The sequence below is a fragment of the Heteronotia binoei genome, chromosome 1 (assembly GCF_032191835.1).
Source record: "Heteronotia binoei isolate CCM8104 ecotype False Entrance Well chromosome 1, APGP_CSIRO_Hbin_v1, whole genome shotgun sequence".
NCBI lineage: Eukaryota > Metazoa > Chordata > Lepidosauria > Squamata > Gekkonidae > Heteronotia > Heteronotia binoei.
Window position 1 is genome coordinate 226,563,157 of NC_083223.1, and position 23,838 is coordinate 226,586,994.

Sequence of the window (23,838 nt, forward strand, 5' to 3'; positions counted from 1 at the left end):
ACTGCAACCCTAGGGAACCTGATGTGGCCTAGTAGTCACGCTGCCTTTTATGAGAAACCTAAAATCTTTTTAAATTGCCCCTATCTGGCCTAGTTGAATTTTGAAAGAATATAAAGCCCTAAACTGGATTAATTTTTTTTTAAATTTCAAAAAACACAATCCCTTAAAACACCCTTATTAGTGGGGCATCCTATTTAGTGACCCTAGCCGAACCGAAAGCACCCTCAGACTTCAAAAATAACTCTATAAAAACATGAAAATGACCCAGCCCACACACCAACCCTCTCACACCAACCAGAGGTAATTAAAAAAAACCAAAACGTGACCCCCCCCCCCCCCAAAACCAGAACCAGGGACAACAGGACAGGATGCAAAACCAACAACAGATCCAAACAAATCACTGAGAAAAGGCCAACAAATTCAACTGTTAAAAAACTGATCTTTTTTACAATAAAAATTAGGCCAAACAGCACCCCCCTCCCAAGAACCAGAACCAGAAGAGGAAAGGAACAACAGCAGCACAATGCAGCAGCAACAAATCAAACACACAATCCTTTTAAAACAGTAAAAAACTTGACTTTTAACAATACAGGAACTTTACCAACCCCTGCCCCTCAAAAAACCTTCACCCTAACCCCAAGAAATCCAAGCCACCCAAATCAAGAAAAGTAAAAAAACACTGCACTTTTAAAAGTCCTCTCACTAAAGTAAGATATAGGCAAACTAGCAACCCCTCACCCCATGCCCTCACCCCCAAGAGAACCCCCTAATAAGCTACCCAGTACCCACCCACCCAAATCTGGTTAAGTAAAGGGACTCTGAGTCTTAAAAAATCCTTTTACTTTTATGCTAACAAAAATAAAAACAAGAATCCCAAGACTGTCTTACTTTAGATGTCTTTTCTTCTCCAGGAAGGTCAGGCAAGGCTGAGAGGGAGCAGCAGCAGCTGAGGCCAAGGGCCAGCTCAGCACAATCTCTCTCTCACACCAACACAGCAGCAATGGAATGGAGTCCAGCCAGGCAGACTCCTTAAAAAGGTTTTCTGACCCTACACAGAGCATTTTCAAAAAATACCACTGCTCTGTGATTGGCCAGAAAACAGTGTTGGAATGCATTTTGCAAATGCATGCTTTGGATTGGCTACTGGGGCTCCTCTTCCCCTCCCCCTCCCTCCCTGATCCCAGGGAGGCTATGGGAGAGGCAGGAAAAGGCTTCCAAAGGCGGGAAAGGAGGCAAGCAGCTTCCCTGAGGCTGCAGAAGCTCCTTTCCTGCCTTTTCTATGGACTTCCAAATACTTCCAAATACTGATTGGGAAGTATATGGGAGCTGTATACGGCTCCTGTATAACACCTGTAAATTGGATTCGGACGTATACGACACCGTATACTTCCGCATCGGGGTATTCGGAGATCTATTCAGTTTGGCTGAACCGAATGCACATCCCTACTCTTAACCACTACATCATGCTGACTCTCCAAGAGGGTGAAGTGGTGCTGCTGTTATCTTTGTCAAGTGTATTATTCTTCTTCCCCTCCCCTCCCGCATAGAGCAGCCTAGAGTGCTGTACCACTGCCATGTCAGTGCTAGGCAGGCTGTGCAAAGAGAATAGGCTTGAGGAGAAGCAGAAACAGGGAAGGAGGAGTGGATGGAACATGGGCTACTTATCCCCAAGGCTGCCTCATAATATGGGAGGGTAGGGGACAAGGAGAGGATGGGGGGCGGGGTGCAGAGCAGCAATACTATATTGGCACATGATTATCATAAATTAAACCTTAGTACAGACCAGAGGTGGCCAAAATGTGGCTCGGGAGCCAAATGTGGCTCTTTCACACATACTGTGTGGCTCTTGAAGCCCCCACTGCCCCATTGACTGGCTTGGAGAAGGCATTTTCCTCTTTAAATCACTTCTCCAAGTCAAGCCAGCTCAGTGGCTTGGAAAATGCTTTTAAAGTGAAAGTTGATTTCTTTCCACCTCTCCCTCCCCAATCCTTCCTTCCCTCCCTTCATCCTTCCCTCCCTCAACTCCCAACATCTGACGTTTATTTTATGTGGCTCTTATGTTAAGCAAGTTTGGCCACCCCTGGTACTGACCCATGTTCTGAGTTACCATATTTTCAGGGGCTTTTTTTCCAACAATGGGAGAGTAATTTCTTTAATTTATATCCTGCCGTCCCCATAGAGTGGGCTCAGGGTGGCATACAAATCACATGATATTGTGATGGATAAAACCAGTGGTCAGATTTAATATCCAGACAGTTAAAAAAAAAAGTTTGATTTAAAAAAATGAGGTTGTTGACATACCAATAGTACCTTTAAAAGAAACCCCAAAACCTCAGGATGTTTTTGAGTTTGTTGATAATGGCTTTTAAGTGGTTCTAGTTGAAGAGGGGGGGCAGTTGCTGTGTTCTAAGGGAAACACAGATGTACCCTTGCATTTTTTATATCTTTTTGCTTCTTGAGTCTGTCTGTTGAGGAGAAAAGACAGCAGTGAGAGAGCTATTGTTCCTGGCAGATCTGGTTAAATCTCAAGGGTAGCAGTTTGGTTACTGGGAGCCAAATATGCATTCTTGTATTCTGCTATTTGTTGCAATGGTGTTTTTAGTAAGTAAACAGATCTGCACTTCCTCTTCTGGCAAAAATAATGAATATAGATGAGAATTTGGCCAATCTGGAGTGGTATTTAAAATGAAACATAGCCAATTTGTTTGTTTTGCTTTAGCAGGAAAGATGAGGCTACAGTAGCCCAGAGGAGTATTTCAGTTATTTATTGCACTATTCAACAACTGTTTACTGTTTTATTGGGGCATTTTTAAACCACTTTTCTCTGCTCAGCAGTGGGCTCAAAACAGATTACAATGTCAAACCCCAACAGAAAGCCATCAGTAACGCAGATATTTAAACTCAGGTTAATAATCCAGTGGCAGGCAGGCACTCAAAAGTTTATCTGGAGCAAGGGTAGGCAACCCCCTACAGTTTGTTCATCAGCACACTACAGGTAGATGTTCCATTTCCTCCCCATTTCTTAGTATAGCCCTGGTGACTTGCATTTCGTATCTGACACACAAAGTGACAACATTCATAAACCAGTGGGATGATCTATCAGTCTGCTTGGACATTCTTATCATTGACCTCTTAAATCACCATGTTTCAACAAAGGGGGGGTTCAAAGAGAAAGTTCCTGTGTGAAATTGCTGAATTAGATTTTGTTAGCAAATTCATGCAAATTTAGGATGAGCATCTTCTACATCACATCTGTTAAATTAGAAAGGTAGGGAGTTACCAAAAAGATGAGGCGAGGAACAGTTTTGTGGCATCTTAAAGATGACAGGTTTATAGTGTCATAAACTTTAGATTGGAGCCCACTTCACTGAACTTGTGAACTATATTTTTGGTTGACAGATGCATATAGCAACAGCTGCTGTTGTCAATAGGCCGTAAACGCTCGTCTCTCTTCAGAACAAGTGACCCCTTTGTCTTCATTACATTCCAAGAGGTTCTCTATCCTTCCTCTCATTCCAAGGTCTTCAGTCTGCCTTGTTTTTCTTCCTGCCTTCTGTGATAGCTGGCATTCTCCATAAATGCAGGGAATCTAACATGATTCCTGCAGACTGGCCACGACCATGACTCAGCAACTGCTGGGTTTTCTGCTCATGCATCTGAAATGTCACTTTCCTATATTAGCAGCAGCAGCAGCAGCATTGTGTTGATGTTGTGATTCACGATTACCTCCTGCATCTTCATATTTCTCAGCAATGCTGCTGTCTGGTGTTCCCTCATTTTAGTTTGCGCCCTTAATTTCCCCCTGTTGATGTTTACTCTTTTAGCAATCAATACAGCTCTGCAAATAAATATTCAGAGACTATTGGCTACTGTTATTAACAGCATTTATATCCTGCCCTCCTCTCCAAAGAGACCTGCAGTATAAAAACAAACAAGTAATCAAAAGACCTGCAGAATACAAAGCCTGTGCACAAAGTCAAATACAGTTCAAAGGAACCTTCTATCCACCCTCTAAATTACCTTCTTAAAGAGCCCAGTTGTTAACTTGTGCTGAAAAACAGGCAAGGAAGGAAGCAAGGCAGACTTCTCTTTGGTAGATGGCATCCTCATTTCTCAGCACCCCTTTTGAAAGAACCCCTCTCATGTGGCCATACAGTACACTTCAGGTGATTCGTGTACAGTGACAAGAGCTTCTGAAGGTGACCTTTGTTTTGGGGGAGTTGTATAGGGCAAAGGCTGGTCCTTCAGGTATCCTGGTCCCAGACCATCAACTAGTGATATGGAGAGACAGGAGGGTTCATTTTTCTACTGTCTCTCTCCCCTTTCATTTCCAAGAAGCAAAAGAAGGCAAGGTGAGCAAGTTAGAAAAAGGTGCAGAGAAGCAAGTTCATAGTGTGAAATTAAAATATTAGAAAATAGCACAGATTGGGGGCCATGGTCAAAAAAGTCCTGTCCTATGGATCTCCACCTGACTCATTTCTTTTCTTGCAGAGGAAGGTCTTTGTAGTTGATGGTAAATCATGGGCAGACTTGTAATAAAGCTGCACTAAAAGGACTATTTCAGAAGAATTTGGTAGGTTACCCCCAATAGAAACCACCTGCTTACATGTGAGTATAATTTAGCAAGACAGCAGTTCACTGAACTGATGGCAGATCTCAGCCCTCTGTGCCTTGGTTGCCATCAAAGCTGAGAGTAATTTTTTACTTCCTAGCATAAGCACACCAGAGTGTAAAGAAGTATGGAACAGTTTCCCTTATGAGGAGAGAAGCAATAAAAGATTGAGTGTTCTGCTTCACTGTAGAAGCAGGAAGAGATGGAATTTTAATGTTGTTGCAATAATTTCTTAGAAGCAAAACCATTCTCTGGTGGAAGTTCAGAGACTATATTATATTTTGGAGGAAATATAAACCACTATGCATTAAACTCATTTGTCATACAGCTGTAGAAATCTCCTTGCCTTACGAGCATTTTAGGAATGTTTTGCTTCAGTTGGTTCATGATGATCTCTCTCTCGGCTTGGCTTCGCGAACGAAGATTTAAGAAGGGTGCAATAGTCCACGTCTGCTGCAGGCTCGCTGGTGGCTGACAAGACCAATGCGGGACAGGCAGGTCCGGCCACAGTGGCTGCAGGGAAAAGTCTGATTTAGGGCTGGTGCTGTAGCAGTGCGATTCTTCCTCAATCTCCTTTTGTCCTCAAGACCAACTATGCGTGCGTTCTCAAAAGAAGAGACAGCCTGGTGGATGGTGTGCCTCCATGCTTTGCGATCTGAGGCTAGGTCAGACCACTGGTGATGGTTGATGCGACAGGTGCCAAGGGATTTCTTCAAGGAGTCCTTGTACCTCTTCTTTGGTGCCCCTCTATTTCGATGGCCGGTGGAGAGTTCGCCATACAGGGCAATCTTGGGAAGGCGGTGGTTTTCCATCCTAGAAATATGTCCTGCCCAGCGCAGCTGTTTCTTCAACAGCAGTGCCTCGATGCTGGTAACCTCCGCCCGCTTGAGAACTTCAGTGTTGGTCACAAAGTCACTCCAGTGGATGTTGAGGATGGTGCGAAGGCAGCGCTGATGAAAGCGCTCGAGGAGTCGCAGGTGACGACGGTATAAAACCCACGATTCGGAGCCGTAGATGAGGGTTGTCATCACAACCGCTTTGTAAACATTGATCTTTGTGCCTTTTTTCAGATGCTTGTTGCTCCACACTCTTTTGTGCAGTCGGCCAAATGCACGGTTTGCCTTTGCCAGCCTGTTGTCAATCTCCTTGTCGATCTTAGCATCTGAGGAAATGATGCACCCCAGGTAGCTGAACTGCTGGACTGTCTTCAGAACTGATTCACCCACAGTGATGCAGGGAGGGTGATAATCTTCCTGGGGTGCAGGCTGGTGGAGAACTTCTGTCTTCTTCAGACTAACTTCTAGGCCGAATAGCTTGGCTGCCTCTGCAAAGCAGGACGTCATATGCTGCAGAGCTGATACCGAGTGGGAGACGAGTGCAGCATCATCAGCAAACAGTAGCTCTCGGATGAGTTTTTCCATTGTCTTGGAGTGGGCCTTTAGTTGCCTCAGGTTGAACAGGCTGCCATTGGTGCGATAGCGGATGTAGACACCATCGTCATCATCTAGATCTACTGCGGCTCTTTGAAGCATCATGCTAAAGAAGATCGTAAAGAAAGTTGGCGCGAGAACGCAGCCTTGCTTTACACCTGTGCCTATTGGGAAGGGCTCCGAGAGGTCGTTGCAGTGTCTGACTTGGCCTTGCTGGTCTTCGTGTAGCTGGATGATCATGCTGAGGAACCTTGGGGGACATCCTAAACGTTCCAAGATTTGCCACAGGCCTTTCCTGCTAACCGTATCGAAAGCTTTGGTAAGGTCGACAAAAGTCACATACAGAGCCTTGTTCTGTTCCCTGCATTTCTCTTGGAGCTGCCTGAGAACAAATACCATGTCAGTGGTGCTCCTGTTAGCTCTGAAGCCGCACTGGCTCTCTGGGAGGAGTTCTTCTGCAATGGCGGGCACCAGTCTGTTCAGGAGTATTCTGGCAAGGATTTTGCCTGCGATGGAGAGCAGGGTTATCCCCCGGTAGTTGGAGCAGTCTGACTTTTCCCCTTTGTTCTTGTATAGGGTGATGATGATTGCATCGCGAAAGTCCTGTGGTAATTTGCCTTGTTCCCAGCAGGTGACAAGTACTTTGTGAAGTGAGCTATGTAGTACTGTGCCCCCATGCTTCCAGATCTCTGGTGGAATTCCATCAACTCCTGCTGCCTTGCCACTTTTCAGTTGCTTGATGGCTTTAACAGTCTCTTCTAGAGTGGGGATCTCATCCAACTCTGTTTTCACTGGTTGAAGTGGGGTTGAGTTGGATTGCTGAATCTTGAACTACGCGGTTGGCACTGAAGAGGACCTGAAAATACTCCGACCACCGGTTCAATATGGATGCCTTGTCAGTGAGGAGCACTTGGCCGTCTGCACTACGCAAGGGACTCTGAGTCTGATATGATGGACCATATACTGCCTTCAGGGCTTCGTAGAACCCTCTTAAATCACCAGTGTCTGCACACAGCTGGGTTCTCTCAGCAAGCTTGGTCCACCACTCATTCTGAATGTCTCGAAGCTTGCGCTGGAGGTTGCTACATACAGCGCGAAAGGTTGCTTTTTTCCCAGGACAGGAGGGCTGAGCAAGATGTGCTTGGTAGGCAGATCTCTTTTTCGCGAGTAAATCTTGGATCTCTTGATTGTTCTCATCAAACCAGTCCTTGTTCTTCCTTGTGGAGAACCCGAGGACTTCTTCAGAGATCTGCAGGACGGTAGTTTTTAGGTGTTCCCAGACTGCTTCTGGAGAAGGGTGTGTGGGGCAACTGGGGTCCTCAATTCTTGACTGGAGTTTTGCCTGGAAGGCAGCTTTAACTTCGGCTGACTGGAGACTGCCAACCTGAAACTTCCTCCGAGGGATACCTCCTCTCCTGGGTGTGGATTTAAAGTGAAGACGGAGATTGCAGCGTACAAGACGATGATCCGTATGACATTCTGCACTGGGCATTACTCGGGTGTGTAAGACATCTCGAAGGTCTCTCTGGCGCACCAGAATGTAGTCGATTAGGTGCCAGTGCTTGGACCGTGGGTGCATCCAGGTTGTCTTCAGACTGTTCTTCTGCTGGAAGATAGTGTTGGTGATGGTGAGCTGGTGCTCCATGCAGAATTCTAGCAGGAGGCGCCCGTTGTCATTGCAGTTGCCAATGCCGTGTTTGCCAAGTACTCCTTTCCAGGCTTCCGAGTCTTTACCTACTCTGGCATTGAAGTCGCCAAGGATAATCACCTTGTCCTCTGTAGGGGTCTTCCGTACGAGGTTGTGTAGATCAGCATAGAACTTGTTCTTTTCTGCAGGATCTGCTTGAAGGGTTGGGGCATACACACTGAAGAGTGTTGCATGCTGCTTGTTTTGAAGTGGGAGGCGCATGGACATGATGCGATCTGAGTGACCTGTTGGCAGGTTTTCGAGTTTGGAGGCAATGGAGTTCCTGACCATGAAGCCAACGCCAGAAAGGCGGCTCTCAGCCTTTGACTTACCCGACCAGTAGAGGGTATAGCCAGCACCGTGTTCTTGAAGACTACCTTCCTCAGGGAAACGGACCTCACTGAGAGCTGCTATGTCGATATTCAACCTGAGAAGTTCGTGGGCAACTAGAACAGAGCGTCGTTCAGGGCGACCACTGTCTACTGTGTCAAGCATGGTTCTGATGTTCCAACACGCAAGCTTTAGTCTTTGCACACTTTGTGAGGCAGGTGCATGCCTTTTCTTTGTTGTTATTTTTTGACCGCAAGTAAGGATGCCCGTTGACTGCGGCTAGCCAACTGGGGTGGAGGAGACGAGGTTTGTTTAGGCCACCTTTTCTAGGCCCCTCTCCGTGTGGAGCAAGCAGTGCTGTCCCTAGATAAGGCTGCTTGGTCGTTCAGGGTGCTGCCGAAAAATGCTTTCGTCTCCGGGTTAGCATCAGGCGACCAATACCCTGAACCGCCTACATGCAGGATCGGGACTGCGGCTTCCAGTGGCACCAGTGGCACCTTCCAGTGCCGTTTCGCCCCTTGCCCATCGCTGCAGGACTTGATGCGTTGTGGGTTGTGTATGTGGATATGCCTTTCAGGCCTGCGCAGAGGAATTTTTTAGGTGAAGCCCAGTGTGCGCGGTACTGGCTCCACTCTTTCACCTGGGGGTCATCTGCCATGGCCCAGTAAGCCGGGACGCTGGCAGCGAGTCCTCCAGGTGGTAGGTGTTACATTAACAAGCTCTATCTGCCCGGGTTTGATGTTTTCCTTCTCGTAGGCTGGCGAGGTTGGTGGGCCCAGCCTGCTCATCCGGTTATACCGCCGGACAATTCGGTCGCACCATGACGTAGCAAACTCTGTGAAAAACGGGGGGGGGGGGGACCATCGAGAAGGTGTTGCTACGGATGCAGTAATGCAGGAGAGGCCATTGCAGTGACCATCTGCCAGGCATAGCCAGACAGTGACCACGCGGTGTTCACTACACCGGGAGAGGAGAGGCTATGTATTGCGCATACACTTTCCCTGGGGGGGGTAGGATACCCAGAGGGAGCCCACCCCCCCACCCCACCCTTCATGATGATAAACACTACAAAAAAGAAAGAATGAAATTAGGATGTATTCTAGTGCTTGTTTCTCAGATTCCAGGGAGGATTATTGGATGCATACTTTAACCCTAGCAGTTTTCTGAAGCGTGAGGTGGCATTTCGGCGCCTGATCTGAAAAGCTCTGGGGATCTTCTTCCTCCAGCACCATCAACATCACAGTTAAGCAATTGTTAATACTGAAGGGAAGGACAGAAGTGCTGAGAAAAGGTGGCAATTCTTCATACAAGACCAGCTCATTGAGCATGCTCTGCACATATGTATCAGTAAAGTTCAGAAGCCGGCAACTGACAGGCTTGTGAGGGCCCAGCAGAGTGTTGCTTGCTTTGTGAGTTAATTTTAAAAATGTATTTATATCCTCCTTTTCCCCCAGTGGGGATCCAAAGCATCTTGCAACATCATTCTTCTCTCTTCCATTTTATCTTCTGAACAATCACCCTGTGAGATAGTTTAGGCTGAGCCAGAGTGTTTGAACCAAGATTACCCATCTGTTGCCCTGGTAAAGTGGGGAATTGAACACGTGTTGCACAGATCTTAGACTGGCACTATAACCACTACACCACACTGGTTCTGTGACATGAACTCCAGTCTGCTTTTCTGCTAGTAAGCTTATGCTTTTTCCTGTAGCTTCTGAATGGTGGCTGTTGGGGGCTAGTGATTTTCCAATTTGGGAATGGGAAATAAAAGATACATAATAGCATACACTGCCTTGTGGCAGTAAGGATAGAGGATGCCCAGTTGCGGAAGGGTGTACTGCTGTTTATCTCCCCCCACCTTTTGATTGTGCAATATCGGGTGCTTCAATGGCTAGTCATACTGTTGTCCAAATAGGGACCCTCCCATCTACAAGCCAATACACACGAGGGAAGAATTCTGGAAGAAAAATTCTAGAAGAAAAAAACAAAGCTTTAAGGCATTAGAGCAGGGAGACACATTATCAGTCTTTCTCAAAGATGTGATATACACAGCAAAGTTACAAAGAAACTTCCCACAGAAAACTAAAAAGTACACATCTTAACTCATTTATCTGGTTGATATATTTACCACAGTGATATACATTTTACTGGTTAATACATCAACTACAATAATCTGCTTCTGCAGGTGTGCGCAGATGGACTGTGCAAATGACCTTTTGCAGTTATTGAAATCTAGGCTTAGATAAGAATGTTTAATATTTAGTTCTAAAGAATGCATCAGCATTATATTTGATTCAAAGAACAAACATCCCATTGACTCAGTTAAAAATACAGATACACTACTGAATTAATTATGTATTTGTTTTTCCACATTCCACTCCCTCTTGAGACTTTTATGCATCTTGGAAACTTTATTGTAAGTTTCCAAAATTAAACCATGACCCATCAATATTAAAACACTAAATTTTGAAAGAAAACAGAAAAAGAGAAGAGGGCAGCACCAGCAAATGTTAATGTTTTGTTGTTTTACTGTTGATATTATGATGTTGTTAGCTGCCCTGAGCCTGCTTCGGCGGGGAGGGCGGGATATAAATGTGAAAAATAAATAAATCTTAACAATCTCGAATCAGTAAAAAATAAATTGGGGAGATGTAGTTCTTAGGGTGATGGCTTTTTGCCCAGCGAGAAGGTGATTTTGCTGAGAACAGTCATGCCCCATGATAAAACATATTGTGTGATGCAAAGATTACTGAGAGAAAAGTGCCTTAAGCTTAAATGCTCCTCTCAATACTGAGTGTTTTTAATTGAGGAAACAGAATTGGTCTGTTCAGGAATTTGTTATCCAGGGCAATCTTTTGATTCTTTCTGTAATGCTTTGACGTTATCATAATCATTACAGGGAATGAAAAGCAAACCATTACACAACTGGCAGCAAGCTATCAAAATCTTTAATGTTGGCTTTTTATTATTATGATTTTTTTCTCAACTATAATTGCAGAGCTGGCTATTGGTGCAAAATAAATCTTCAGTGCTTCCTTTTAAAAGAAAAGTGAGGAAGCTCCTAAGGTTATTAAAGCTTTGCCTGCTTGAGTTGATTTTGTTTTTCAACTTGTCTAGACTAAATTTGGTGGAAGCCTTTGTGGATGATGCAGAACTACGGCAGTCTCTTCAAGAGGACAACCTCCGTCGCTTCCCAGACTTCAATCGGCTGGCAAAAAAATTTCAGAAGAAATCAGCCTGTCTGCAAGACTGTTACAAGATATACCAGGCTGTTAATCATATTCCAAATGTGGTGAAGGTATTGGAGAAAAATGAAGGTAATGCTTCCTCTCCCATGCTTTAAGTCTAGTTGTGGTTGCTTTCTGCAGCTTACAATACTCTATGCATTAGAAGCCAGCTACTTGAAACCTCACATGAACACACACATGAAACTTTCTTATATTGAATCAGACCCTTGGACCATCAGTGTTGTCTTCTTAGACTGGCAGCAGCTCTCCAGGATCTCAGGCTGACATCTTTCACATCACCTACTGCCAGGTTTTTTAAATGGAGAGGTTGAGGACTGAACCCGGGATCTTCTGCATGCCAAATAGATGTTCTATCAGTGAACCACAGCATCATTCATTTCTACACTTCCAAGGGCAGCTCATTTTCCCTCCAGTCATCAATGCAGGAGCCTCAGGTGGGGCTTGGCATGCCAGAGGAGGGTGTGAATTTTTTCCAGTATAAATTTTCTTTTCTAATACAAGAAGGAAACAGTGTTTAAAGAGTATGTAAACAAAGATTTGGGTAGTTAAATCAGTTTTGGATCAATGGGATGCCAGCCAGAGCTGCAGCCCAGATCTTTTATTCCCTTGGGGTTGGGACAGTCATCAGGGTGAGGGAAGATGCTGTGGTGCCCCTATCACCTGCTTAAATTGTAAGTGGATTGTTCATTCCAGCTGTGGTGGTTTAACAACATTTCACCTAAATTCCCTGGATGATTAGATCTGATTCTAGCTAAATCCAAGGTAACTTTGACTAGCCCTGGCCAGTCATTACAGAATGTGAAATGCCTTCAGAAGCCATTTGGCTATCATTCTAGGTTTATCAAGGAACAAGTATTTTGAGAATAAAAAAGATTACTCAGTTGAACATAGATTGGGTTGATGTATAAGTGCTTAGGGTGATGCTGGCAAATATGTATGCTTCCTTACATGAAGGCAGCAAAAAGCAAAACTTAATACTTGGCAAAATTTCCTGATTCTCTGAGCTATGAGGTCTTCATAAAGCCAAAACCTGCAGGATTTCCTTTCTTTCCAGCAACTCTGAGTGGACAGCAGCGGCCTGTCTGCATAGCATACCACTGCTCCATGCAGCTCCTATACTTCATCCATTTGTTTGCCCCTGCCTGTTTCTGCTTCTCTTCCAAGGTTCTGCACATCTGTTCCTGGGTGCCTTGGCAGTCCTCCTGACTCTTTCTTTCTCATTATTACCTTCCTTTTTGGAACTAATCTCCTTTTGCTTCTTGGTGAGATGTTTTGGATTCTCTCCTTTGGCTAAAGACTGAAAATCTGCACACATCCAGATCTTACTTCTCTCCTTCCAGGAGGCTTTGTGTGTGGAGGTAGCAAACTGGACTTCTCTGGTGTGACAATCTGTGTTTGAGCTTCCTGTTTGCAGTTTCCTTTGCTCCTCCCCCCCCCCCCCCAGCTCTTGCCTTCCAGGGAAGCCTGCTGCTCTGTCTGCCGAACTCTGCTTGAAAGATAAGGCTTTCAGCCAGCGCTGCAGTTCCATCTTTTCTAAACCATCCACCCTCCATACCATCATTCTGCATTTGTTCTTGTAATTAGCCCAGTTCCTACAAAGCTTTCAGTGGTCATCAGTAAAGGTAGAGAGCCCCCATTTTAAGATGCTGGTTTAGCTGATGATATATGACAAGCTGTTGAAGTGCTTTTTGTGCTGATATGCCACATTCATTGGCAATATATCTGTATTCAGAAAGGGGTAAAAATGACTTTAATATCTCTCATCTCATGGCTGATCTTATTTTGAAATAAAGCATTTAGGAAGGTATCTTGACCCTTGGTCAATAGGTAAAGTGGATTATGCAGATATTTGTTCTCAAGACAAAATAGACTTTACATAGAATTCAGACCTGGAAGTCTGTATTGAGCCTGCAGCCCACCCTACTCATAATATCAGGTTCAGCTCATCCTGTGTTCTGATGCATGCTTTTTCACCCTGGCCAGTGGCAGTTTAACATGTGTCTGCAGTGAGAAAAGGCTTATCATAATGAAGCCCTTTTGACATGGATCTCTTTAAGAACAAGATCTGTGTTCTACTGGGAGATGCACTTTTGAAATATGTTGAAAACAGTTTGAAAATCTACCAGTTCTTCTGCAGGGATCTAGAAATAAAAATCATAGCATGGGAAATCTGATGAGGTCTGCAACATTAACTGGAAAACATACATGAGTGTGCTTGGTCCAATAGATAGAGTATACCTCAAAGTTGGGTGTTGTATGTTGCTGTAGTCCTTAGTACTACCTTTCTCAGCATAATTTGCCTCATGGGACGATTTTGTCCTGGACCCAAATAGCTCTATATAAGAATGGCAGAATTTCTGCATGGGATCCTCTGATTCCTACAGGTGCTCATCTTCAGTTTGGTGCCAGTTTGGTATAGTGGTTAAGAGCCAGTTTGGTGTAGTTGTTAAAGTGCGTGGACTAATCTGGGAGAACTGGGTTTGATTCCCCAATCCTTTGTGTGCAGCTGCTAGTGTGACCTTGGGTCAGCCACAAGTTCTTGCAGAGCTGTTCTCTCAAGAGCAGTTCTCTGAGATTTCTCTCAGCCCCACCTACTTCACAGGGTATCTGTTGTGGGGAGAGGAAGGGAAAGGAGACTGTATATCGCTCTGAGACTTCAAGTGAAGGGCCAAGTATGAATCCAATCTCCTCCTCCTCGTGATGCTCATTTGCTCTCTCTTTAGAAGGCAGAAAAGCACCATTGTGTGAGCAGAACTCCTCCTGTCATTCTCTGGGTCCAGGCTTCAGGAGATAAACAATCAAATTTTTAAGAAGTATTTTGTGCACTGGAAAGCACTGGAAACTAATAATAATAATAATTTTGTTTGTATCTTTCTCTTAATTCCTAGCTGTATATCAAAACATTCAATTTAATTAATGCCTATGCCGGGTGATATAGGATTCTGCTTTGTTTGTTTTTGTTCAAGCTATTTATAACTTGCTTTTCAACTGGAGAGGTTTGCAAAGCAGCTGCCTTGGTGATTAGTAGCCATGGCTTGTAGTATAATTTACAGTTTCATTGTTTCTGCAGAATTCTGTAAATATCTGCTTGCTTTAGAAGTATAGCAGCAACAACAAAAATGTAAGCAGAGGTTTTAGTCATTATGGCCACAGAAGGAGAGTCTGAGAAATTTGGGTAGCTATTGCTAAAATCTGAAAATCCAAATTCCTGCTAGTTCACCCTTGCAGCAGTATTGTCAAAGAATATCGTTCTAATTTTACATGCAAAAATATGTTAGACAGTTTTCGTAATATATGACTCTGCTCATTAGCCACTACTGAGATGCAACCCAAACAAGCATCTACTTTTTTTTTAGTCACAGCCTTCATATCCCTGCTAGATGGAGCAAGTCACTAAATGGCAGTCCAATCAGTCACATCAAAAGTGCTACTCAGAACTGGTGATTAAATTAATAGTGCAGTCATAAGAACATAAGAGAAGCCATGTTGAATCAAGCCAATGGCCCATCCAGTCCAACACTCTGTGTCTCACACTGACCAATATGTGTGTGCATGTGTGTGTGTGTGTGTGTGTGTGTGTATATATATATATATGCGCGTGCACACACACACACACACACTCTCTGTGGCTAATAGCTACTGATGGACCTCTGCTCCATATTTTTATCCAATCTCCTCTTAAAGCTGGCTATGCTTGTAGCTGCCACCACCTCCTGTGGCAGTGAATTCCACGTGTTAATCACCCTTTGGGTGAAGTACTTCCTTTTATCCGTTTTAACCTGATTGCTCAGCAATTTCATTGAATGCCCACGAGTTCTTGTATTGTGAGAAAGGGACTCGTGGACATTCAATGAAATTGAATGCAAAAGTGCTACTCAGAACTGGTGATTGAATTAATAGTGCAGTCATGTAGCCTTACTCTGAAAAAGTCACATTGTAGTCAGTACAGTTTCGTTCTAGATAAATGTGCATAGGATTATTCTAATTACATTATAAAGTTTTTGCTTTTAAAACAAGATAAGCATTATAACTTCAGTGCCTCTCAACCCAACTCAAGTACCTGCCTATCTACCTTACTTCCCTGTGCTAGTCCTGTAGTTAAGAAAAAAAGAAAGTCAAGGTTCCAAATATTTTCAAAATGAAAATAGCAAACACAGTTAATGTAGGTTCAGAACTCTTGCACTGTTTTACCTCTACAAGGGTTAGTTAATTTGCTGTTTTAACAATTCAGCTAATCTCAAACATGAATCCAAGTGTTTTTCTGTGATTACAGAAGGTGCAGATTCATGAAGATGTGTTGTACCCCCCCCCCCATGTTAAATACAAAGTAATTTTCTGAAGCCTGTATACTTTGTCTTTTTCATCAAATTTCAGGAAGTAACTTCAGAAGATCTGGAATAATGTAATATTATTCTGGAGAGCTAAACTGTCATTTTCAATAATAGACACGTCTGTTCAGAACAATGCAGTAAATTTCAGGGCATTTTTATAGACATGTTTGAAAGGGAAATTTAAAAAAATGCAGAGTGGTCTTAAAACATTTTTTTTCAAAAGTAGAGGGGTGAGTGGGTTTATTTGAAAGAAGAATAATAGGGAAAGTTGCAAAAACACCAAGAAGAGCAAGTAGGACATTTGGGAATGAAGGAGCAGCAATTTTATATGTATTTATTTATTTGATTTGTATCCCGCCCTCCCCGCCGAAGCAAGCTCAGGGCGGCTCACAACATAAAACCTCACAGAATTAAAACAATACGTATTATAAAATAGTACATTCTATAAAATTATGTATTTAGAGATTAAAACAGCAAATCATTTAGTGCTGAGATCTAGATATTATCTTGTTAGATTTTACAGTGCGGCGGTATTCCATCTATGATATAGGCTCCGTATCAATTAAAGGCCAGCTGGAAGAGGATAGTTTTGCAGGCCCCGCGGAACTGACCAAGATTACGCAAGGCCCGCATTTCCTCTGGGAGTTGGTTCCACCAGTGGGGGGCAGCAATTGAAAAGGCCCTTTCCTTGGTGACCTTCAGTTTGGCCTCCTTCAGCCCGGGGATTACCAGTAGATTTTGTGAACCAGATTGAAGCATCCTCTGGGGAGTATATGGGAAGAGATGGTCCCTAAGGTAGGCAGGTCCTCGGCCATATAGGGCTTTAAAGGTAATAACCTGCACCTTGTAACGAATCTGGTACACTATTGGCAGCCAGTTCAGTTCCCGCAGCCCCGGCTGTATGTGCTCCCACTTAGGGAGCCCCAATAACAACCTGACCGCCATGTTCTGCACCAGCTGCAGTTTCTGGGTTCGGCACAGGGGCAGTCCAATGTAGAGGGCGTTACAGTAATCCAGCCTTGACGTTGCATGGATCACTTTTCCCAGGTCGTTGCGCTCCAGGAAGGGGGCCAACTGCCTCACCCACCTAAGATGAAAAAAGCGGATTTAGCAGTGGCTGCTATCTGGGTCTCCATTGTTAAGTCAGGCTCCAGCAGCACCCCCAAGCTTTTGACCTTGTGCACCATTTTCAGTGGTGCACCATAAGTTGCTGGGAGGGGGATTTCCCTACCCAGACCGCCCCGACTCAGGCAAAGGACTTCTGTTTTCGCTGGATTTAGCTTCAGCCTACTCAGCCTGAGCCATCCCACCACAGCCTGCAACGCCAAATCCAGATTTTCTGGGACACAGTCAGGCCGGCCGTCCATCAGTAGATAGAGCTGGGTGTCATCAGCATATTGGTGACAGCCCAATCCATACTTCCGGGCAATCTGGGCAAGGTGGTGCATTATACAGGAATGAAGTGAAATCTGTACTCTTTTCTTCCCCCACACCTGCACCCTAATAGTAGTTCTGTGTCGTTCCTTTTAGCATCACAGAGAGAAGGGGAAAAATGAAGGATGGCTAGTTTCACAGTGGTGGAGAAAGAAGTGGGGTTGAATGGGAAGCCTCTGGATTAGAGGATGCCATGCCCCATCACCATGAGGGGTGAGCCCAGAGTTCTTCCAGATCCTCTGCTCTTTTATCCTCACAGCAATCATGGCCTCAACTGTGTTGACTAGGCAGGCCCCACATGGAGGGGGTGAATGCCAAATTCAAGAAGGCAGTTCTTCCAGTGTTCTCCCATCACCAAGAAATTTTTGTTCCTTGTAACCATCTTGTAAGATAGATGAGCGGGGAGAGAGCTCCCAGCGAGCTCCATGGCCAAGTGGGGATTTGAATCCAGGCAAACTATGGCAAAATCAAACACTGTCCATCACCACAGTGACCCTCAGCAAAATTTCCTCTCTTGTTCTACCTCACCTAGAGTATTATGTTCAGTTTTGGGCACCACAATTTAGGAAGGATATAGACAAGCTGGAACATGTCCAGAGGAGGGCAATGAAGATGGTGAGGAGTCTGGAGACTAAGTCCTATGAGGAAAGGCTGAAGGAGCTGGGGGTGTTTAGCATGGAGAGGAGATGACTGAGAGGTGATATGATCACCATCTTCAGGTACTTGAAGAGGATGGTGCTGAGTTGTTTTCTGTTGCTCCGGAAGGTTGGACCAGAACCAACGTGTTGAAATTAGAAGAGTTTTTGACTAATCATTAGGAAGAACTTCATGACAGAGTAGTTCCTCAGTGGAACAGGCTTCTTCAGGAGGTTGTGGGCTCTCCTTTGGAGGTTTTTAAACAGGCTAGATGGCCATCTGACAGCAATGCTGATCCTGTGAATTTAGGGGAAGGAATTTGTGAATTTCCTGCATTGTGCAGGGAGTTGGACTAGATGGCCCTGGAGGTTCCTTCCAACTCTATGATTCTGGAAAATTTGGGTCTGTTCAGTTCCAGGACTCCTATCAGGAATGTATTTATCCTGTTGCTAATCAGCAGCCATCTCCTGGAAACACGATTGGCCTAGTGAAGGAGATGAAGACAATTAATAGACTGGATTTATATCCTGCCTTTCATTCATTCCTCTCCCTGCAACAGACACCCTGTGAGGTAGATGGGGCTGAGAGAACTCTTTTGAGAACTGCTCTTGAAAGAACAGCTCTGTGAGAACTGTGGCTGACCCAAGCTCACCCAGCTGGCTGCATGCGGAGGACAGCAGGAATGAAACCCAGATTATAGTCCACACACTTAACCACTACACCAAAATGGCTCTTAGATGTGTCTGTATCTTTACTATGGCCCTGATGTCCTCTGCTTTGTCTTTTGCTGCCTTATCTTTCATAGTAAGAAGTGGCTTCTTCATATCCTATGACTTTTAACCTTTTTTTTAGAAATACACAAAATGTTGCTTTTGCAGTACTGATTTGTGAGGCATGCTGTTACACTTCCTCAGTCTTTTGAAGACCTGCATTAACTTTTCTTTGGCAGTATGAGCAAAATTCATATTTCCCCCTTTTAAAAATAATAAGCATATCTTTTCAGGCTGGGCTGTTTAAGGTTGTCATTTTTCAACAAATGCTGAATATCAAGATCTGCTTGTTCATTAAGCTAACAAAAAGAATGAACTTTGCTGACCTCTGCAGATGTGCACTTCTGAACTAAATTTACCAGTAGTTGAGAAAATTCAACAGGAACTTTTAATGAAATCCCTGTTTATTTGGCAGCCTGAGACATCCATTGGTGTTTTCGTTCCTTTGTACAGTGTTTGCCATCCTTGCCTGAAGACTGGATACCGCTCATCTCTCTTGATAGTGTAGAGCATGACAGTGAAACTAAATTTTAAGGAGGATAGTCGTAAACAAAATGAACGCAAGTTTTGGAGCAGAATATCTAAATATGCCTATATGCCTGCATTTATTTTGAAGAAGCAAAACAGGCTCATTGGTCTTATTAATTAATAACTGATACTCAATTTTTCCATGTGCCCATTGTGGGCAGGAAGGTTCTCTCTCTTTTTTCCCTCACCCTTCTTGATGGGCTTCGTTCTTCCTGGCAGGGGTGGGGGGATTGTGTGTGTTTGTGTGAAGCGGTACATTTCTTTTTGGCCAGCTTCAGCAAATGCTTTTGTTTCACAACAGGCTTTAGGAGCCAAACGCATGTGTGAGTGGGAAAATAAGCAGTAGAGTGCTCTTCCAATCCTCCCCCATTCCTTCCTTCAAAAAGAGAACTTGATTGTGAATGAAAAGACTAGGCTCACTCTCTCATTCCATTAGAAAGATCCTGCCTATACTGAAGTTAAATCAGCACCATAAAATGTTTTTAAATTGTGTTTTATTGGTTTTAAATTATAATTTTAGATATCTGAACTGATTGTTAGCCGTCCTGAGTCCACCTGCAGAGAGGGCGAGATAAAAATCTAAATAAATAAATGTGCTGATTTTCCAGGTAGTGAAAGTTTAGCAGTACAGGGGAAAGCTTAAGTGATTGCTCAACAGAACAATTGTTGTGGTCCCCATAGGTAGAGGACAGGATCATGCCCCTTGTCTTCACACTTTTAACAACTTTTTTCCAAAGGACACGAGATTGAGACCATATACACTTTCTACTCAGGAATTTTTTTTAAAAAAGAATTAACATTATGGAAGAGAATAGTTGAAAGTAAATGTGAATGAAACAAGCTAATATGTTTCATGTGATTACTCTGCATGGGCAGTCCATGCTAGTTCTGCTGTGCAGTATGAAGGGTTTTTCGATCTGTCTGTACTTATATTCCACGTTGAATATCAATAGAAGATTAATGTTTTGTGATCTCTCACAGTTGGGCTCCATTTTTTAAAAAAATCAAAAGAAAATATTGAAAAGGAAGGTGGCAGGGCACAGCAGTATATTGCAGTCTTAGAAGAGGATGTCATGCATCTCTTCCAAATTGTTCATTAGACTTTTACTAACCTCTGCAATTTACAGTTTTGGGGGTTGCTACTTTGTTAATTAGTACTAACCTAGAAAGCATGAGAGAATAGTTCTAGAATAGCTTTGCTTGACTTGACCTAACTTGATGTACATTTTGTGTGAGAAATGGGGAATATACAACACTCTGTGTAAAGTGTATGAGATATCCAGAAGTGAGGTACTTATTCCTGAATAACCTGTAGAGAAGTTGTTAGTAGTAATTTCTGTTTGTTCATGTGAATGCATCTTAATTTGTTGTGCACAACTCTGCAAATGTACCCACTAGAGATACAATGGTTAGGTTCAGTAATACAAAATGTGATCTGAAATGTTTTGATAATGCAAGCTATAATTATATGTTTAGCAGGGTTTTTTTACTTGCATCATGTTAACTTCTAACTGTGATTACATTATCACTCAAATGGAAGCAAACATGCCACAACTGATTGGTACTCTGAGCAAGCATGGTAGTGGTTAAATTCTTTCCATAATTTGGTAGGATGATACAGATGACCTACTAAGTGGTTACTTGAATACACAGAGACATTCCCACATGGCAAATTTTCATTTGTGTTCACTCATAGTTGGCGAGATAAATTTGTGGGGGAAACATCTACCAATGATTTGACATGCACAATTTAAAACTATCTCTATTCTCAGAGGATTTGTCTCTGCTTTCTCGTTCCCGGTAGGGATCTTTGCTGCTTTTCCTCTTTTAGCTATAATCCAGGACTCCTGGAAGAGCCATTCCAAAATATCATGGGACCCTTACAAATTAGATGGCATGCAGCATTGAGTGAAGTTACCTCTCCTCCCAGTACCATGTCCTATGCCATATCCAAACCTTTCCTAAGGATCACTTAACCCTCAGGCGTGGATGTTGGGAGTAAGGTCATTTGTGGTATCCAGTAGGGAGGGACTACACACTTCCCAATTATGTTTTTATTTTCATTTAAAAGAGCTATAATTGCTAATTTACTTGCAAGTTTTCTCGGCCACCTGGCTGGTGACCACAAGAGAAAGAATGCTAGGTTAGGTTTGTTCTAACTTGACATTTCTTACATCTTTGTTCTGACTCAGCATTGCTTATATTCATTGCTTATATTTCTGTATGTCTTATTTTTGACAGGAAAGCATTATATGCTATTGCAAGCAGTGTTCATTTCTCCTCTTAATGAGTTGTTCTCCGATTTCGCCAAGTTTCAAGAGATGATCGAAACAACTTTAGACATGGATAAGGTAACCTTTAAAAACATGACGACTGCCTGAAATGTCCTGTTTCTGTCAAGTATCTGGTATGTAACTCTCTACCATGTACAAGTAATTTGTCTAAAATTTTCAACAGCATGCAAAGAACTTAACTGATCAAGACTGTTCATAGCCACAAATACTGAAAAATCACCATAAGCAATGTGTAATAAAATCAGACTTTTTAGACAACTTCAAAACAAGCAATGATGGAAAACTCAAAAGAATAGCCAGTATGCTGTAGTGTTTTGAGTGGTCCCTGGTTGTAGAAACTTGAGTTCAAATCCTTGTTTAGCCATCAGACAAACAGACTCACTCAGACTAGTGTGTACTTCATGTGCTCCTTGGAGGAAGGGTGGAATAAAAATGCATAAGACATAGAATTTATAAATTTATCTAGTGCCTTAAGCTAGATGAAATACAAATGACTTGTAGCCAACCATGCATACACAGAAAGCACATAAAGTTTTCTCCAGGAGGGGATCAAAATGCTGCCTCCCATCTGAGAGAAAGCTGCTGGGAAAGCTTCTGTATCTGTGGGAGGGTGTTGAAGCTTCTTGGGCATGGTGAGTGGCTTCCGGAATACTTTTGTGCAAGCCTCTGGGATGCAAGAGAGAAATTTCCTGGGGTGGGTGTCAGAATAGCACCTTTTGGCCAAGGGCAAAAAGTTGGCATTCTGATCGCTCCACAGTTGCACGGCCAGAATAGTGCCAGGTGCCATCACAGGGACATCCATTTAGCCCAAGTCAAGATGCATTTATGGTTCATGTAACTATTGGAGTTATGTACCTCTGCTCAGTCTTTTGGTATATGTTGTGTCAAAGAATAATATAAAATGTCTGAATATATGTTCTGTAAAAAGCACTTTGAACAAACCGGAACCTCCTTTAATGAAGCCTAGGACAATATTCTCTTAACTGTCTTGCCTTTTCTCCATTCCTCTTTAGTGAGTGGCTGCTGGAGGTAGCTGCTGTGAGCCATTCTTTTGTTCTCTGTTTAGGGACCTGGGAATGCTTTTCCACATCAGGGGACAAATCCCAAACTCACTGTAGGGAAGATAATCTGTTGCCTCCCCTTTGGATACTGCATATTTTACAATTAAATGGTCGGAGAGGAAACTGGCCTAGACTGGAAGCACCTCTTCTTTCCAACAGCAATTCCCATGAGAATGTCCCTCATGCCCTTCAGTTCCAGGCTTCCCACTTTTTTTCAAGGGACAAGCTATTGGGGTGTGTTTGTGTGTTTTGTGTAGAAATAAGAAAGCAGTTGTGGGTGGTATGTTTGTGAGAAGGAGAATAGTGGTATGTAAGTGGATGGAATATGGCAAAACTGCATCATACACTAAAAAAATGCTGTATGCATATATGAAGTTGGTGACAAAATTTCCATCCTTTTAAAGAGGAAACAAACGCCTTTAAAGTAGAAACACCAGAATTTAACATGTGATGTTCATGAAATTAATACATTTCTTCTAGGCGTGGCCTATCTGTTCTTTGCCCAGGACAGCTACTGTATCTACTAGCTGGCCCTTCTCGTTTTGTCTCTTCAAACCTTCCAGTCACTTTCCTACTTCATGTAATTGTGTTTTTTTTAAAGTGGGCATCTTTAGTGAAGCCTTGTAAAACATGCTGTGCCAGATTTTGTTAGCATTTGCAAATCCGTAAAAGTTAATTAAAGCTGATGTTGTAGAGACAGCTGTGGGTCCTGGAACACACTGTCAGCTTTCCACTGGAAGAAATCAGACTCTTGCACATTGAGGTTTTTACAGGCTTCTGTTTAGTGGTGGTAAACCTGTAAGAATAATTCTCTTTTGAGTATGGTAAATTATGTGTCGTCATAGCAACCAAATATATTGGTTGCCTGTGTTAAGTAAACTTCCTGAGGTTTGTAGAGCCGCAGATGTGTTGCATTCTGTAATGCCTTTGTTTACTATTTACAAGGTGGGAGAATTATAAGGAACTGGGGAGAGGGAGATAAATTGTTGGAAAATTTCCCTGCCAGACTGAAATCTCTTTCCATGAGATTGTAGGGTCTTAACTAGTACTGAGGGAAGCTGATTTCTCTATTTCTGTTCTTGTGTTTTTCTACCCTCTGAACTGACTCTCAGTTGGGGCTCCACATTATGAGTGCAGTGAGCATGCTGAGTCCTCTTGAGGCTGGTTTTGAGGATTTCACTTTTCGATGTTCAAAGTGACAGTCTGTTGCATACCAAGGAGTTTACTAAGTGTGCAAAAAGCCCAACCTTCTCTGTGGATGGCCCTGCTGAACTTCCCTACTGTTAAGCACCTGAGTGTGAACTTTGGTATTAAAGGGCATAATAACTGGTAGGCAATAGGAAGCCTCAGAGTAACCACATTGCGCTTACTTATCCCTTCCTTCCCTGGTGAATTTACTGTGGAAGAAGCTTTCCCTTGAAGAGAGAAGTAGCCATTCTTTGGAAGAGAGACATCAGTGATTTTGTGGAGTTGTGTTTAT

General features: G+C 43.3%; 1 protein-coding gene across 1 annotated transcript in view; it reads left to right on the forward strand.

Annotated features, from left to right (window-relative positions):
* Positions 1-23,838, forward strand: part of MSH2 (mutS homolog 2) — an 88,311-nt gene that overhangs the window by 31,064 nt on the left and 33,409 nt on the right. Inside the window, exons 7-8 of the mRNA XM_060248842.1 lie at positions 11,174-11,373; positions 21,245-21,354. Of these exons, the coding sequence (XP_060104825.1) occupies positions 11,174-11,373; positions 21,245-21,354 (310 nt within the window). The remainder of the gene's footprint in view (positions 1-11,173; positions 11,374-21,244; positions 21,355-23,838) is intronic.